The sequence below is a fragment of the Miniopterus schreibersii genome (genome assembly GCF_964146895.1).
Source record: "Miniopterus schreibersii genome assembly, chromosome: 1".
NCBI classification, from domain to species: Eukaryota; Metazoa; Chordata; class Mammalia; order Chiroptera; family Miniopteridae; genus Miniopterus; species Miniopterus schreibersii.
In genome coordinates, this window is record NC_138101.1 from 158,889,663 (window position 1) to 158,906,078 (window position 16,416).

The following is a 16,416-nucleotide window of genomic DNA, read 5'->3' on the forward strand; positions in this document are numbered from 1 at the left end:
CACCGTGGAATACTATGCAGCTGTAAAAATGAAGGATCCCTTACCCTATGAGACAGCATGATGGGACCTGGAGAGTATTATGCTAAATGAAATAAGCCAGTGAGAGAAAGACAGGTATCACATGATCTCACCCATATGTGGAATCTAATGAACAAAATAAACTGATGAACAAAACAGATCCAGAGACATAGAAGCATGGAATAGACTGATAAATCTTAAAGGGAAGGCAGGGGTGGATGGGTGAGTAGAGAGAGATTAACCTAAAACCTTATATGCATAGATGCATAACCCATGGATACGGATTATAGTGTGATGAAGGCCTGGGGGAGGGGTTCAGGGTGTAGGGGATCAATGGGGGTAAAAGAGAGATATTTATAATACTTTCAACAATAAAGATAAATAAATAAAAAAAGTCATCTCACACTTTGGAATAGAGAATTCTCTATGAATAACTAAACACTGTTCCTCATATAATGTATCTGCTCATACTACACACAGGACATTCCTACAACAAACTTCAATTTTAATTTCTTCCTTAGTAGAATTCAGCTCCTTTGACCCTTTCTATTTGATTTTAGAACTAACTCTGAAATAATCACAGATATCAGAAATCACTAAATTACTAAATTTTTATTTGTTTTTCACACACACTATTTGTTTGGTCACACTCACCAGTACCCTATCCCCTACTGTTGGGCTTCAACAATTTCACACACAGGCACACAAGAATCATAAGATTCCCACTTCCATGACTATCTTTGACCAGTATCATCCTTTCCCGTGAGCCTACACGTTTTGCTAACTACACTTTTAAAAATATTGCTGTATTTACATGCTTACCAAATACACTCACCTGTTTTAAATGTCCACTTTTCTTACTAAAAGAGTGATTTTGTACATAAAAATACTAAGGTGCTTTGAATGCAGTATCTAAATATCACTTTATACTCTTATAATTTAACTGCCTTAAAATTAGAATAGAATTTTCCAAAATTACTAAGTAATATTTTCAGTGAACTCCAACAGGTTACATCTGAGACTTCTTGCTGGCCTTACTAAATATATGACTAAAATGAAATAAAGAAAAGTGCAGGAAACTAGGATGACCTCATTTGCAGTTCAAGTATTCCTTTTTAATGTATCATCACTTCTGATTACACTGGAACTGCACTATAATCAATGATAAAAGCCTATCTAGCAATTTTCATACATATATATATATATATATATTTTTTTTTTACATATGTATATAAATATTTTAATCCTCACCCAAGGATATGTTTTTCTTTTTATTAACTTGGGGGGGGAGGGGAGAGAAACATCGACCAGTTGCTTCCTGTATGGGCCCTGACCAGGGATCAAACCTGCATCCTTTTGGTGTACGGGGTGATGCTCCAACCAACTGAGCCACTGGGCCAGAATAATTTTCATGTATTTTTATACATATACTTACCTGCATAGGTTTTAGTTTTCCTTTTATCTCCATCCCTGGAATCTGCACATACCATGCTGCTGCTAAATTTCGCTGTATAGACAAAAGCATGTTGACTGGTTTTAAAATTTCAATGTCATATTGTGGTAAGCCAGCCTGCAAGATAGTTCTGAAAGATAAACAAGAATTTATTTTATAGTTTTGAAATTTATATTTTAAAATGAAGACTATCATATTATTTATGTTTCTACCTAGCATTTTCCTAAACACTAAAGGCTATCAGAATTCTTTTAGAAAATGTTTCTTTTCACAAATCAATAAATCAAGCTTACATGCAGAATTCTCTAAAACAAAGCCTATGCTGACTTCAAAGACACAAATCCCAGGGAGCACAATTCCTGAACTATTAAGTATCTTTCGCAAGGACTATTTAATAATAGCGAATAGTGCAATTTCATAAAAAATGCTACACCCTCCTAAAAAGGAGGGCAAAGAACGCAGCAGTTACTCCACCCTCAGCTTGTGTTATCAGTACTTCTCCAAACTAAAGGGGAAATTCATCAAACCCAGAAGTTAAGCAAACATATGGTAACAGTCATTTCTAGCTTGCCTGCCAACAACCATTTGCACAACCAAATAAGTACTCTTGTCATTTAACAGAGCTGACACTTTCCCATTTATATGCAATAATCCTTTATAAACCTCACTGAGAATTCCCAAATGTGACAAGGTTTAGAAATGAAAAATAAATCTTAAATTTTATTACATTTTAAGAAGTTTTTCCCATCTATAGAAAATAATTATGTACAAAGTAAAAACGTAAATAAAAATAAATCTGAATTAAGTATTATTAGGTACTAGGAAATTTTTATAGAATGGAAAAAATCACATTGAGAAAATGCAGATACTATGAGGTACACCGCTACTAACCACTGACCAAACACCAATAGTCAAGGTTTCATAATTTGAAAAAATAAGAAATGAGAACCACAAATAACTAGAGTATTTTACCTCTGGAAGGAGTCTATGAAAATTCTATTTATACGAAGTAACACAATTGGATTATATATTTATACCTGGAGAGTTTCAACTGAGTGAGTTGAATGTTCATTTTGTCAATGACTGGGGGAAGAGAATAATGTTCCATAGGAACTAAGCTAAATTTGTTTTCAACTCTGATTAAACCCAGATCAGCTATCACAGCATTAGGTGATACTGAAGACTGAGGGATGATAATAACTGGTGCTTTCAAATTGATATCCATCAAAAGGCGGAAACTCTTCTGAGCCAAGTCTTTCATGCTGGAAGCAGCTCTCTCTGCAGCCTGTATTGTGGCTGCGCTCAAAGCTTCTTTGGCAGTTTGGAAATTGTTGAGGAAGTTCTGTTGGAAGAGACTGATATTTAGAGTTCCCAAAAACCAACATTTATTTTAAAAAGGAAAAACTTAAAAATTATTTATTTTAAAAAGAAAAATTAAATAAAAGGTAATAGAAAAGAGTTGTTATTTGTGATTGTGTTTATGAAGAGAGTAAAATCTAGAAAGATAATAATTACTTCTAGGAAGGTAGAGTCCTTTCAATTTATGTATTTCAGAGTTATTTGGTTCTTATGAAAAATTTTGGTAACAATTCTTTTAAATCTCCTTTATACTCATGAATGTTAATCATTTTAAACTCAAATTTAAATAAAGAAATGAAGGAGAGTACTTTACTTTTCCCAAATTAAGTTCAAATCTATACCTCTAAATCATAGGAATAAAGTTATTCTTAGAAATTACGGTTTTGTCAGCTTATTTCTGAAGATTTTTTTAAAGTATATTCAGGCAAAACATGCTTAAATGTCTACAATCTTGCTATTATTAATAAGAGTCAAAACTTCTTTTTTTAGAGTAAGATGCATTTCATCTCAATTTCAACTAAAAACAAAGATTTTTCCCAATAAAAAAAGATCAGTACTAGAAGTAATATTCTTCACACTCATCCACTAATAACACAAAGCAACCTAAACACCCCTCATGCCAAATAAAGTACTTCCCTGAAAAATAAAACATGATGGCTTAAGTAGAAATCTATAACTTGTAAGCTTTGAATTTTTGCCCTGCTAAGAGGCATAGGTAGATTTAACCTATAAAACTTACATGGAAATAAATAACTTCAAAAACAAATAGACTTTTATGGCCTGTTGATCACAATTATAACCAAAAGCTGTAAGGTCCAATTTCAGGCCTTCAAGTGCCTGATGAATTCCTTAAAAAGTTATTTTAGCTCAATACCTTTAAGGGTATTTCATAAAACAAATGGCACTTAAAAGCCCCCGATTTTTTTTTTTAAGTACTTTTTTTTCATGCACAATTTAAAAAATTGTTTTAATACACCTTTTACTGATTTCAGAGAGAGGAAGGGAGAGGGAGAGAGGGAGATAGAAATATCAATGATGAGAGAGTCACTGATCGGCTGCCTCCTGCACACCCCCTACTGGAGATTGAGCCCGCAACCCGGCCATGTGCCCTGACCAGGAATCCAACCTCAATCTCCTGGAGGTCGATGCTCAACTGCTGAGCCACGCCAGCTGGGCTAAAAAGTACTTTTTAAATATATAACTATGAAAATGTCAAAGCATAATAGTTGATATGTTCAAAACAATGATAACAAAAATTCATTTGGTTATCTATCATATAAAGGATTTCCTTAACTATAATATTCTGTTCAACACTTGGGTGTTTACACACAACCCCATTAGTAAAAATGTTCACTATCTATGTCCAGATATATAGGCAAAGATTTGGGCCTCAGTGAGGAATAAATATATTAAAAAATAAACTTACCAGAAGGGACATGAAGAATTTATGAACATAAACAATTTGAATACAGCCCACTTTGAGACTAAGTTTGCCATCTACTTTAGACATATCGGCATAGGACTTTCCTTCTGTGGCATCAGGATAGAGAGTCATTTGGAACCTAAAGACTTCATCTCCCAAAATAGAGACAGCCTAAAAGTATTAAATTAACTGGTTATTACATCAAAATAGCTGTATCACAGTATTATAAATAAGTTTCCTTATTACAGAATCATTGATATATGAAGAAGCGCCATTTATTTATTTATTTATTTATCCTCACCAGAGGAGATTTTTTTCCCATTGCTTTTCATAAAGAGTGGATGGGAGAGGAGGGAGAGAGAGAAACATCAATGCGAGACACATCAATTGGTTGCCTCCTGTACAACCCAGGCCAGGGATTGAGCCTGCAACCAAGGTATTTGTCCTTGACTGGAATCACACCCAAGACCCTTCAGTCTGTGGACCGATGCTCTAACCACTGAGTAAAACTGGCTAGGACGAAGAAGCACCATTTAAAATCAACTTTCAACAAATTATTAATTAAAAACATTATACTTGACAATAACTTTTTCCTACATCTATAAAAATTGTTTTATCAATGGAGAGATCAAGCACTTAATTGGTCAGAAAGAACTTTTACAAATCACCTAGTCCACATACGATGTGAAAGCAGACTATGACCACATTCATGTCCAACCCCTAACAAAGTACCTAACACATGACAGACAATAAATATATACTGAACAAATGGATAAAGGCATCACAAAACCAAAGGATAAAAATAAATTTCAATACATGAACCTTTTTTATTAAATTACCTTTTTGTGAATGGACATCAAATCAACGTTGGTAACTACGATATCCTGAAGTCTGGCGAACATGTCAGTTTGCTTTGGCTTCACAGAAACAGAGGCATCCATTCCTATGGGAAACATAAAATTTACAAATTTTCACCCAGTCCAAGAGAACCAACACAGTGGTATTTAAGTTCAACAATACACTACCAAGATACAGAATAAAAATTACTTAGTATTAGACATATTAAAAGCATCAACTTCCTTCTATGTATGAGATTCCAAAGAAAGATTGTATCTTTAAGTGCTACATGTATCTCATAAATAAAAGTGAAAATTTAAAAAAAATTTTTTCAAGGAAAATTAATTACAGGTCTCCAAACACAAATGCCCTGTACATTGGCAAGATCAAAAGTGGTCATTTAGAAAGACACACGATGTTTGTTCAACAGCCATTCCATAAACATTACATTATGAGAACTATTGTCTGATAAATATGCATAAATAAATATAATTTGATGAATAAGTCCCATTCTTTCTATAATAAACTATCTAAAATGCAATCCTCTAAGATTTCTCTCCAAAAAATTTTTTATCATCCTCATAATTTCTAAAGGCATAATGATTTCTAAAACAGTTCCTCAGTACAGAAAGAATGTCTACAGCTATGACCCGGTAATCAACCCAAACCATTACCATACCAAACATAAAACATTCGTTTCATGAAATTGATTTTTAACCATTTTTTAACTGCTTATAATGTATTAGGTACTTTTCTAAATATGTAAACTTAATCCTACAACAACCCCATAAATAATTATCACAGCTATCTCCATTTTATAGAAAAGGAAAGTTAGGCACAAAAAGGTTAATCAATTTGCTCAAGGTCAGCCAGTAAGTGTTACAGCCAAAACTGAACCTTGGCAAGCTGGCGCCAGAACCCATGGAATAATCTGAACTCATCCTATATCAAGCTGATGGTATGTAAAGGTTACAAAATTTCTTTTAAAAACTTCTTTCTTTGATGATATATAAGTACAAAATATAACAATAAGGATACTGACATTTTCTTTACCCACTGAGATATTATCATGATACATATTTCACAGTTTAAAGTTATATTATTCTGAAAATGCAAGCAGAACACAAGAGGTTAAGCCTTAGACTTATTCTGAAATTTTAAAAATACATAGGGGAAAAAAATACATAGGAATTATCTGTCAGCCATGAATCTAACAAATTTACTTCTAAGATTTCAAAGTACAACTCTGAAAAGTGTGCATGAGTCTTCCATGTAAGTAAACCAAAAGATGACTCATGAGAAATGTACCAGGCACATGCTCATTCTTCCTGGAGATCTACATAAGGAAACAGAAATACATACACCAAGTAATTATTACTTACCGTGTATTCTAATATCTGCAATGTTAGACTTCTGATCACAGACCAAGACATTAAACGAATTTAATTCAGCCATGACCTTTAGGTCAAACACATCACCTTGAGAAGTGTTGCTGGATGCTGAAAATAGAAACCTTGTGATCAGCAAAGTGCAAAGATCATAGAATAAAACACAAAATAATCTCAACTTCAATAAAATAAAAGTACATTATGAACTATGAAGAACCAAAAAGGCCTTAAGATTACATAAAATTAATATGAATTTTGAATCAACTTCCAAATGTCCATCAGACAAAACCTGGCAGGTTGCCCTCCAAATTAAGCATAAAGGCAGCCTTTAACACCACCTTGAAAGCACAATTTGCTAAATGGAACCTTTACTATAATTTTTCTTCTGGGCGAAAACAGCCCTCTATGTTAAAATTCTAGAATGCTATTGAAGCTAAATTTTTATTTTGAATTCCTTTTAATATCATATGTTAGATCAAAGAATAATATTTTATGAAAAATTAAAATAGTAATAAATAATTGATGCAGTGCATTTAGTTACCTATGACACATACATGTGATTCACTACAGGATAAATTTCTCTACATTATATCCTTTTTCTCCATGAAAAATCCTGAAATAAATCCTATGAAAATGAACACAAAGGACTGAAGTTTAAAAAAATACAAAAAAAACACTATTTTATGATGTAAGTGTTTGTATGTGTGTAAGAACACAATCAAATGGATCCCTTAACCCACTTCAGTCCAGGTCCTGACTGATAAATCCAGGACATATTTTCCTGGAGCTCTGTCTTGCTTGAGGGAAACAGGCCTTTTCCTATAAAATGTAAACACATGGGGACATAAGTTCTTAGCCACCAAGATAATAAGCTCTTTTCACTTAAGATTTAAAGTAGCGCCCGGCCGGGCGTGGCTCAGCAGTTGAGCGTCAACCTAGGATCCAGGCAATCGAGGTTTGATTCCCGGTGAGGGCACATGCCCAGGTTGTGGGCTAGGCAGCCGATCAGTGACTCTCTCATCATTGATGTTTCTCTCTCTCTCCCTCTCTTTTCCTCTCTGAAATCAATAAAGATATATTAAAAAATTAAAGTACCATATCAAACCTTAAAAACCAAATACACAGCATAACTGAAGAATCTTTCTTTGGATTAATTTTTTTGTGGTTTATGGTGAACATAAACACTGCTTTTTCATTTATTCAACAGTGTATGCATCTATCTTATATAAGTATGTCCACAAATGTTAATGTAACAAGTAAATTACAACTAAAGTAAAACTCTTTTACTCTAGTTTACAGCAAAATATTGCTCTGCTCCCTGGTTTAAAAAAAATCCGAACCTTTACACTTGAAAGATGCCAGTAAGATTCATATAACTTAAACTGGCAATGGTCTGAAAATTAAATTGCGAGATGTTAGATATTCAAATCATATGATATGAAAGAAAACTCATTAAAATTATCGTGTTCACTCAGGATACATCATATTTAATATTTCATAGCGTAAGTCATATGTTTGAGGAACATGTACCCATATTAGTATGTGATTTAAATATAGTTTGATTAGAAACCAAAGTGAGTAAGACTCTTCCATGAGATTCTTCCTTTTGTGTCCTGCAAAAGCACCTAAAACTGTTGAGCACCAAGTAGATTTACTTGAGGGACTAAAATGGGCCTTTGTTACTCTGCATGATTATATTCATATTTTAATTTCTTCCTTTCTCACTTTCATTGGTGTGAAGGCTACAGAGACATTAATTCAAATATATATACAAATTTATTTTATGTAAAAGCTAGACAGTGAAATCAAATATAAATACATTTTTAATATTATTTATTTTAAATCCCTCCCTAAATTACCCATAAGCTGCTTTCTTTTGAAACTAACCTAATCTGTCAGAGCAACTGTAACATTAAGGTGCTAAATATTTATTTTAGCTTGAAAATGTAAGTTACTATATGATTATTAAAGTTATTAAAGTTCAGACAGAAAGTATTAGACTACGACTCAAAAGTTCATACCAGCTTTGACAATGATACTTCTGGACTCCCCCACAAGTGCTTTCAGCTCAGATTCCTTCTCAGAAGGTGCAGAGGATGGAACAGCAGATGATAAAAAGCCCATGAGGGACAACAGAGCTTCCAAATGAAGTACTAAGTCTAAGGATGAAAATGAAACCTACGATAATAAACATTAGAGAGGCAGATTTCAGGTAGGGTAACATTTTTATGTTACACTTCAACATACACAAGTAGCACAAGAATCACTCAATTAAGGGCCTTAAAAAAACTCTCACTATTACAATGTCAGTCTTTACCATAATTCTAACCTCACCAGAACTTGATGGGTTTTAAGTAAAGATATAGAAAGTATTATCAGGACACACTTAGGTCAGTAACATTACATACTGGTTCCAAGACAGACTGTCAACACTAAATGGACAGTGAACCATGTCTATACTGAGTCATGCTGTTAGCCTTGTCCTTAAATTTATTCTAATCCTAAAACCAATATATAATTCCAGCATTTCACTCTTCCATCAATACTACGCCAAATAACCATAGCAAACAAAATTCCCTTAAAAAGTGTACTATCTGTGTACTCAACAAGTAATCATTAATTCAAATCTAGGAAACAATCTTGTAGATTATCAAATCAACTCTTTTTAAAAATTTTATTTAAACTCTATATGCATTTCTCTTACCTACAAGATTAGAGCTGTTATTATTACCACCCCTATTTTAACTTTAGAATTTACAATCTCACAACTAAAGATGGCTATGAAGCTAGATTGACTCATTAATGTAACTAAGCCTTATAGTGAATTAGAAAAGATTTACCTTCAGTCTCTGTTTGGTATTGTCATGAATGGTTTTAAATTCCGGTCCACCACTGTCTGCCTGCAAATAGTGGGGGATTAAACCACTGGGTTGCAAACACTAAAAATTAGATATATTCTTTACTTTTCAAAGTACTGTATGCTGTGAAAATACTATAAACATTATTTCTTAAAGGCAAAGAGCATGCCAAAAAAAATAACTGCATAAGGAAGCATTTCTCGCTTTCTACAGAAGCAAAAAGTCAAATGCTACAGTTAGAGGAAAATGCTAGCATATCCAGATTACAACAAATTTTGCTTCAAATGACAATGGAACTTTATATGCTCTCACTTATTTAAAAACATAGGGTTAACTCAGAAGATTATTGAGATTTCCAGGGTTGTCAGATGCTTGCATAATTCACTATAATCAACCAGTTCTAGGATAAAAAATTTTAAGGGAGAAAATTAAAATATTAAATATGAGGGAAATGTCTAAGTTCATATATATGTATTAAAGAATCCTAGAAATGAAACGAGGTACCTTTGTCAATAACATTTTCAGAAGGGGTTCATCAGTTACATTAGAAGAGTTAATAATATGAAGAGGTTCTCCTTTAGAGTCTAAAAGAGAAAAAAGGGGGTAAATCATTAAGTCTTTTAAACATTTTAAACATATGTTAAAACAGACCAGTCAGTTACACAAACATATGTTTGCCAAAGCTCACAAAGCTGTACACTATAAAAGGGTGAATTTTACTGTATATAAATCATACATCAATAAAACAACAAAATTCCATAAAAATGAAAAACCAGCACCTGCCAATTAAAAATGTTGTAACATTTTTTAGTTACTACTGGTATTACTCATTTGAACCAATCAGAATATACTAAAAAACAAAGCTATAAAATGCATAAACTAGGGGTTATTCTCAATGTAAATTTGCTTTACTTCAAGTTACCCCAAAGAGTTACTATAAACTTTAAACACCCATAGCAACTTTAAAAGTTGGCTTGATCCACTTTAGAAAGTGAATTTGAAAGGTTGAGGATACTCACTAAAGAATAACTTAGTATTTTTTAAAATTATTTTATTTGTACCCAAAATAGAATTTATCGTTTTTTAACATCCTGGCTTTAAGGAAGTTAACTTATCCATAGTATTTTAATATTTCCTTCTTACTTTATTTCATTTCAAATCAGATGATTACCATGTGTGACATTTTCTCAGAAACACTTGATAAATGTATGTGCTGTTTTTTTCCTCAGTCACATTACACATGGGTTCCAAGACAATCAACACTAAATGGACTGTGAACAATGTCTATACTGAGCCATGCTGTTAGCCTTGTTCTTAAATTTATTCTAATCCTAAGAGCAATATATAATTCAAATGTTTCACAGTTCCATCAATACTATGCCAAATAACCATAGTGAACAAAATTCTCACCCTAGGGAGTGAGGCTACCCAGTGATGTTAAGTTTTTCTTCTATATATTTCTGTATTTTTAAATTTTTATTTTTATACATATACAGGAATGGGCAAAAGTAGGTCTGCAGTTGTGAGCATGCAAAACACAGTGTTATTTAATAAAGCTATTATAATAATCATAACCTGCATGTCTTTTTCATACAAAAAATTGTAAACCTACTTCTCCCACCTCTATAAGTTAATGTCATTAAAAATGAGTTTAAAACACTGATATAATTTAAAAATAAATAAAAGCATAAACAAAAAGTTATTTCCTAGTAAATTAACTCCCCTTTTCAAAAAGGGTCCCTGTGCTCTATACCTAGGTATTGTACTTGGTTTCTGATTTCCTAATTTGTCAGTTCTCATAGCAATATAATGAAATGCTGCCTTTGCCCCAGCCAGTTTCGCTCAGTGGTTAGAGCTTCCGCCTGCAGACTGAAGGGTCTCAGGTTTGATTCCGGTCAAGGGCACACCTCGGTGGCAGGCTCGATTCCTGGCCCTGGTCGGGGCTTGTGCAGGAGGCAACCAATCAGTGTGTCTCTCTCACACTGATGTTTCTCTCTCTCTTTCTCTCCTCCTTCTGCCTCCCGCTCTCCCCCTTCCACTCTCTCTGAGAAGCAGTGGAAAAAATATTCTCTGATGAGGATTAAAAAACAAATGTTCCCTTTTATAAGTACTCAAGTGTAACATATAGACACTGAAGACAAATATTTCATTTTTCTTTTAGATATATTCTACTTCATGGTAAATACAGACATATATTTAGATCTAGTTTTACTTATGATAACTACATAGATAATAAATTTTTAAATATCAAATTCCTTTGTATTAATGTAATAAATTTAAACTAAATACTTATGATGACACTAATATATACGCTTAATGTTGACAAAAAGGTATTGCATGGATAATTTACAGACTAAACGTCACACTTACCAGTAAACTCAAAGCACTGCATACTAATTTTTTTTAGATAAGCTTTAGCAGTTAGGTCATAGGTTTTCACTTGAGCTTCCACTCCAAGATGGAGGACATTTAGTTCATGTAAGGGCCTTCCTTTCTTTTCTGCTTTTTTCATCAAAGTAACCACAACCTAGAAAAAAGTAGCAGTATTACCACAAACTATTTTATTAATATACTATGAAAATAAGTGAACAACTTAATAACCATCCATAATGATAGAACCCAAAAATGCACACAATGTAAAGATGTTTACTTCTATTTGCCTGGAAATTGCCTAGTGCTATTTACTTTGGAAGGCACATTTACTTGTTCAGACTTTTAAAGCACTGCCACTATATTCTAGTGGTTTTCAAGGTATAGATAAAAAAAAAAAAACACAACAAAGTATTTCTCCCTAATTCCCAGAAGTCCTAGTCTGATGAATGGCCTTTCATCTGAAAGTCTGTGAGATAAAAGGTCAATTTTTATAGTACGCCTAAGGGAAGGTTTTTCAACTTGGCACCACTGACATTTTAGGCTAAATAATTCTTTATAGTGGGGAGCAGTCCTGTGCACTGTAGGATGTTTAGTGGCATTACTGGTCTCTACCCACTGGTTGCCAATAGCTCCATCTCCCCAGATAGTGACAACCAAAAATGTCTTCTGACAATGCTATCGGCCTGAGAGAGTGCACAAACTGCTTCCCCCTACTCCAATCACTGTCCTAAGTAAAGGGAATTGTAATAATATGTATCACAAATTATACTAAAAAGGACTTATAGATTTCCTATGTATATATTAATAAAGCCCATTTGAAATAGAATGAATCATCTATCAATGTTTCAATTATCAAAGCTTAACAATCTTTAAATATTAACCAGAAAAACAGCAGATGTTTAACATGAAAGAAGTTAGTTTCAAAACATATATTTCAGATCAAAAAAGTAGAACTGATTTGTTTAAAAGTTTATCATTTTTAACTCAGAGAAAAAAACATAACCTCTATACAATTCTTTAATGATGAAGGGATCTTGGAGGAAGTTCTTGCAAAAGTCCCTGTGTCCACTATGCTGTCTCACATATTAACAATTTTATGCCTGTTTTTCTTTCTAGTTTGTCCTAGCCCCTTTCCTGAACCCCTTTTCTCAGACTATATCTTATTCTCCTTTAGAAATTCAGCTCAACTGTCACTCCTTCCAGGAAATATTCCCTGACCCTCCCAGACTGCTTAGGTGCCCTCTCCCTGCCATCACTGCCACTAGCTCCACTTGGAACATTTTTAATGGGAGCACTAACAAAATTTTAATTGTTTGTTTTCTCGTTTGAATTCAGAGTCTATGCCTTTTACCTCTGTATTCTTAGCACTAAGCACGTGCAATGAATATTTGTTAAACGTGTGAATACAGAAGAGGAAAATAGTTATTCTTCCCTCAAGAATCTGCAGATGAAAAGCAGACAGTGGTAATCAAACATTTTAAAAATGTAGACATATTGTGTTTTATTCTATTAATGATTTCTAAAATCTGCACAGGATTTTTCTGTCACCGTTTCCCTTTCCTGTCTTTCCTATATGAAATCCAAAGCAAGCCACCTTCCAACTATCCTAAAATCATTTGAAAAGCACATTAGAGGGCATGCTACCATTTTCTCTATGAAATATTATATCCCTCAAATATAACTCATCTTAAATAAACTCTCAAATTTTAAAACATCACTACTACATACGAATTATAGTTTTTCATTTATATCAATAATCTACAAGTTTATTTTAGTAGAGGTAATTCTAAATATCCATTATTTATCCACCTTGCTTTATAAAAACACATGAAAATTACATACCTCTTTGATTTCAAAATTCAGCAGCACATTAATGATGTCTACAGATCTAATTTCTTCCATTCCAGCTGTTAAAGTATCTTGTGAAATACATACATCTTTTTGTGGTAAAGAGATGTCAAGAGGCCCTTTAATTTCACCTAAAGGTATTTAAAAGAAACATATTCACTTCTATTCACACATTTCTTCCACAAATACTCACTGAGGGCTTATATAAGTACTCTTAACCTAGTGTAGGCACTGAAAATCCATAAATTAGCAATACACAGCTCTACCCCTTAGAAAACTCATGGCGTAGTAGAAAAGACATATACTTTAACATACAAACAAAATAAGCAGGCTACACCTAGTCACATTAAGTAAGCCAATGTTAGTATAAAAATGCACAGAAAGCACAGAACTAGGCATGACACTGTTATGGGAGGTCAAGAAAAATTTAATAGGAGAGTTATCATTCAAGTGGACTTCCTCACACAGAGGAGACATTCCAGGAATAAGAAAAGAGGTTGTGGAAAACCATAGAGAAGTAACATCCTGATAGGTTTTGCAAACAGAATGGAGTTTTATATGGTTAGAAAAAAAGTGGGAGTGGTTAGAACCATTTATGCATACCAAGAAGTAAAGTAAATATAATGTCCTGAAATTTATACACCTTCAAATGCAATAAAATTGCTCTCTAAACTATAATACACAGAACTAGTAACAGCTATCTCTGTGCTAAGTGCTTACCTCTGTGCTAGACACTGCAATAAGGGCTACATATGGATAATCTCATTCAGTTCTTACAACAACCTTATGAGATAAAACTTCATTGCTCTCATTTCACATGTGACAAAATTGAGGTTCCTATAGATTCAGTACCAGAAACCCAGATAAAAAACCACTGCTGTTAATTATTACCTTTGAGAAAGCAATGCATAGGGCAAAATTTCTTAATTATCGCCTATGCCAAGCACTGTTCCAAACATAATGTGATCCAGGGGAAATAATTCTAGCAACTATTTTACTTTTATAAAACAACTCCTGAATAAGCAAAGATTTCTTAAATAGAAAATAAAAAGCACTGATGATTTTTAATAAGACCCAGTAAGAGTGAAAAGGCAAACCGAAGAGAGGGAGAATATAGTTCTGCACATATACCAATACATATACATATAACACATATAACCAGCAAAGGACATGTATCCAGAGTGAATAAAAAATTTCTATATGTCAATTAGGAAAAAAACAAGCATCTTGCCCGGCCGGGCGTAGCTCAGCGGTTGAGCATCAAGCTAGGATCCAGGCGATCAGGGTTTGATTCCCGGTCAGGACACATGCCCAGGTTGCAGGCTCGATCCCCAGTCAAGGGCGTGCAGGAGGCAGCCAATCAATGACTCTCTCATCATTGATGTTTCTATTTCTCTCTCTCCCTCTCCTTTCCTCTCTCTGAAATCAATAAAGATATATTAAAAAACAAACAAAACAAAAAAAACAAGCATCTTAATAAAAATAATGGTCAACAGACTTGAATAGTAATGTCACAAAAGAGGATATCCAAATAGCAAATAGCATATGAAAAGGTTTTCAATTTCATTAGTAATTAGGGAACAAAAAAAATCCATAGAGATATCAACGCATATCCATCAGCATGGCTAAATTTTGAAAGACTGACAATATCGAACACCTGAATGTGAAACAACTGTAACTCTTATACTCCTACTGCTCGTAGGGAAGTAAACTGGTATGACCACTTGAAAACATTTGGTATAATCTGGCATAAATTATTCAAGCTAAACAACATATGACCCACTAATTCTACTCCTAGCTATATATCTAAATAAAAAAAAGTATTTGTCTATGTGAAATGGCACTTACAATAACGTTTATGACAACTTTATTCATGACAGTAAAAGCTGGAAACAACCCAAATGTTCAACTAATGTCTGACGGATGAAATTCAACTCTGACACGTTCACATAAGGAACACAGTACAGGAACAGAAAGGAACACGCCACGGCTGTGTACAATGTGGATGCATCTCACAAGCAAAATGCTGAATGGAGGCAGTGAAAAGCCAAAGTAATCCTGTTTCCACTTATGAAATTTAAGGAGACAAAACTAATCTACCTACAGCATTACCAATTAGAATGGCAGTTAATTCTGGGTCATCTGAAGTCAGGGTGGGCACTGGGTACTATATGTGAAGGGGCATAGGGAGGCTTTCTGGGGTGCTATACTGTAAATGTTCTCTGTCTTAATCATGGTGATTATACTGGTGTAGCCATGTGTAAAAACTCATTGAACTATACACTTAAGATTTGTGCACTTTACTTTGTGTATTAATATACACGCAGTAAAAGGGCTTTTTTTACCTAGTTTTAGGGAATTTTTGTTTTTTGTTTTGAGATATAATTTATATATAGCATTATATTACTTTCAGGTTAAAGAGTTTTTTAAAAATGAAAAAAATAATGTGAAACACCTTTTTTCACTTAGGAAACAGGCAAAACTTTTTAAATCTGATAATGCGCTGTTAGAAAAGGTATATACAAAAAAGCCTGGTGGGAGTGCAAAATTAGTACAAGGGTTTTTTTTGTTTTTACGTATCTTTATTGATTTCAAAGAGAGGAAAGAAGAGGGAGAGAGAGAGAAACATCAATGATGAGAAAGTCACTGATCGAGCCCGCAACCCGACCATGTGACCTGACCGGGAATCGAACCCCGATCACCTGGATCCTAGGTCAATGCTCAACCACTGAGCCACGCCCAGCCGGGCAGTACAAGTTTTATGTAAAGTAACTAGCAAGATCTGTCAAAATTTTATTTTATTAAATGTATTAATTAAATTAATTTAAATTAAAACGATTAAATACCTTTAATCCAGCA

The 16,416-nt window shown here is 33.5% G+C and overlaps 1 protein-coding gene across 4 annotated transcripts in view; it reads right to left on the bottom strand.

The window, feature by feature from the left end:
- Positions 1-16,416, bottom strand: part of VPS13C (vacuolar protein sorting 13 homolog C) — a 165,423-nt gene that overhangs the window by 67,842 nt on the left and 81,165 nt on the right. For all 4 annotated transcript variants that reach the window (XM_081137882.1, XM_081137883.1, XM_081137884.1 and 1 more), the window contains 10 exons: positions 13,552-13,688; positions 11,707-11,863; positions 9,841-9,920; positions 9,319-9,378; positions 8,500-8,656; positions 6,473-6,589; positions 5,093-5,196; positions 4,257-4,424; positions 2,509-2,813; positions 1,454-1,601 (listed from right to left, as the gene is read on the bottom strand). In XM_081137882.1, coding sequence (XP_080994008.1) covers positions 1,454-1,601; positions 2,509-2,813; positions 4,257-4,424; positions 5,093-5,196; positions 6,473-6,589; positions 8,500-8,656; positions 9,319-9,378; positions 9,841-9,920; positions 11,707-11,863; positions 13,552-13,688 — 1,433 coding nt within the window. The remainder of the gene's footprint in view (positions 1-1,453; positions 1,602-2,508; positions 2,814-4,256; positions 4,425-5,092; positions 5,197-6,472; positions 6,590-8,499; positions 8,657-9,318; positions 9,379-9,840; positions 9,921-11,706; positions 11,864-13,551; positions 13,689-16,416) is intronic.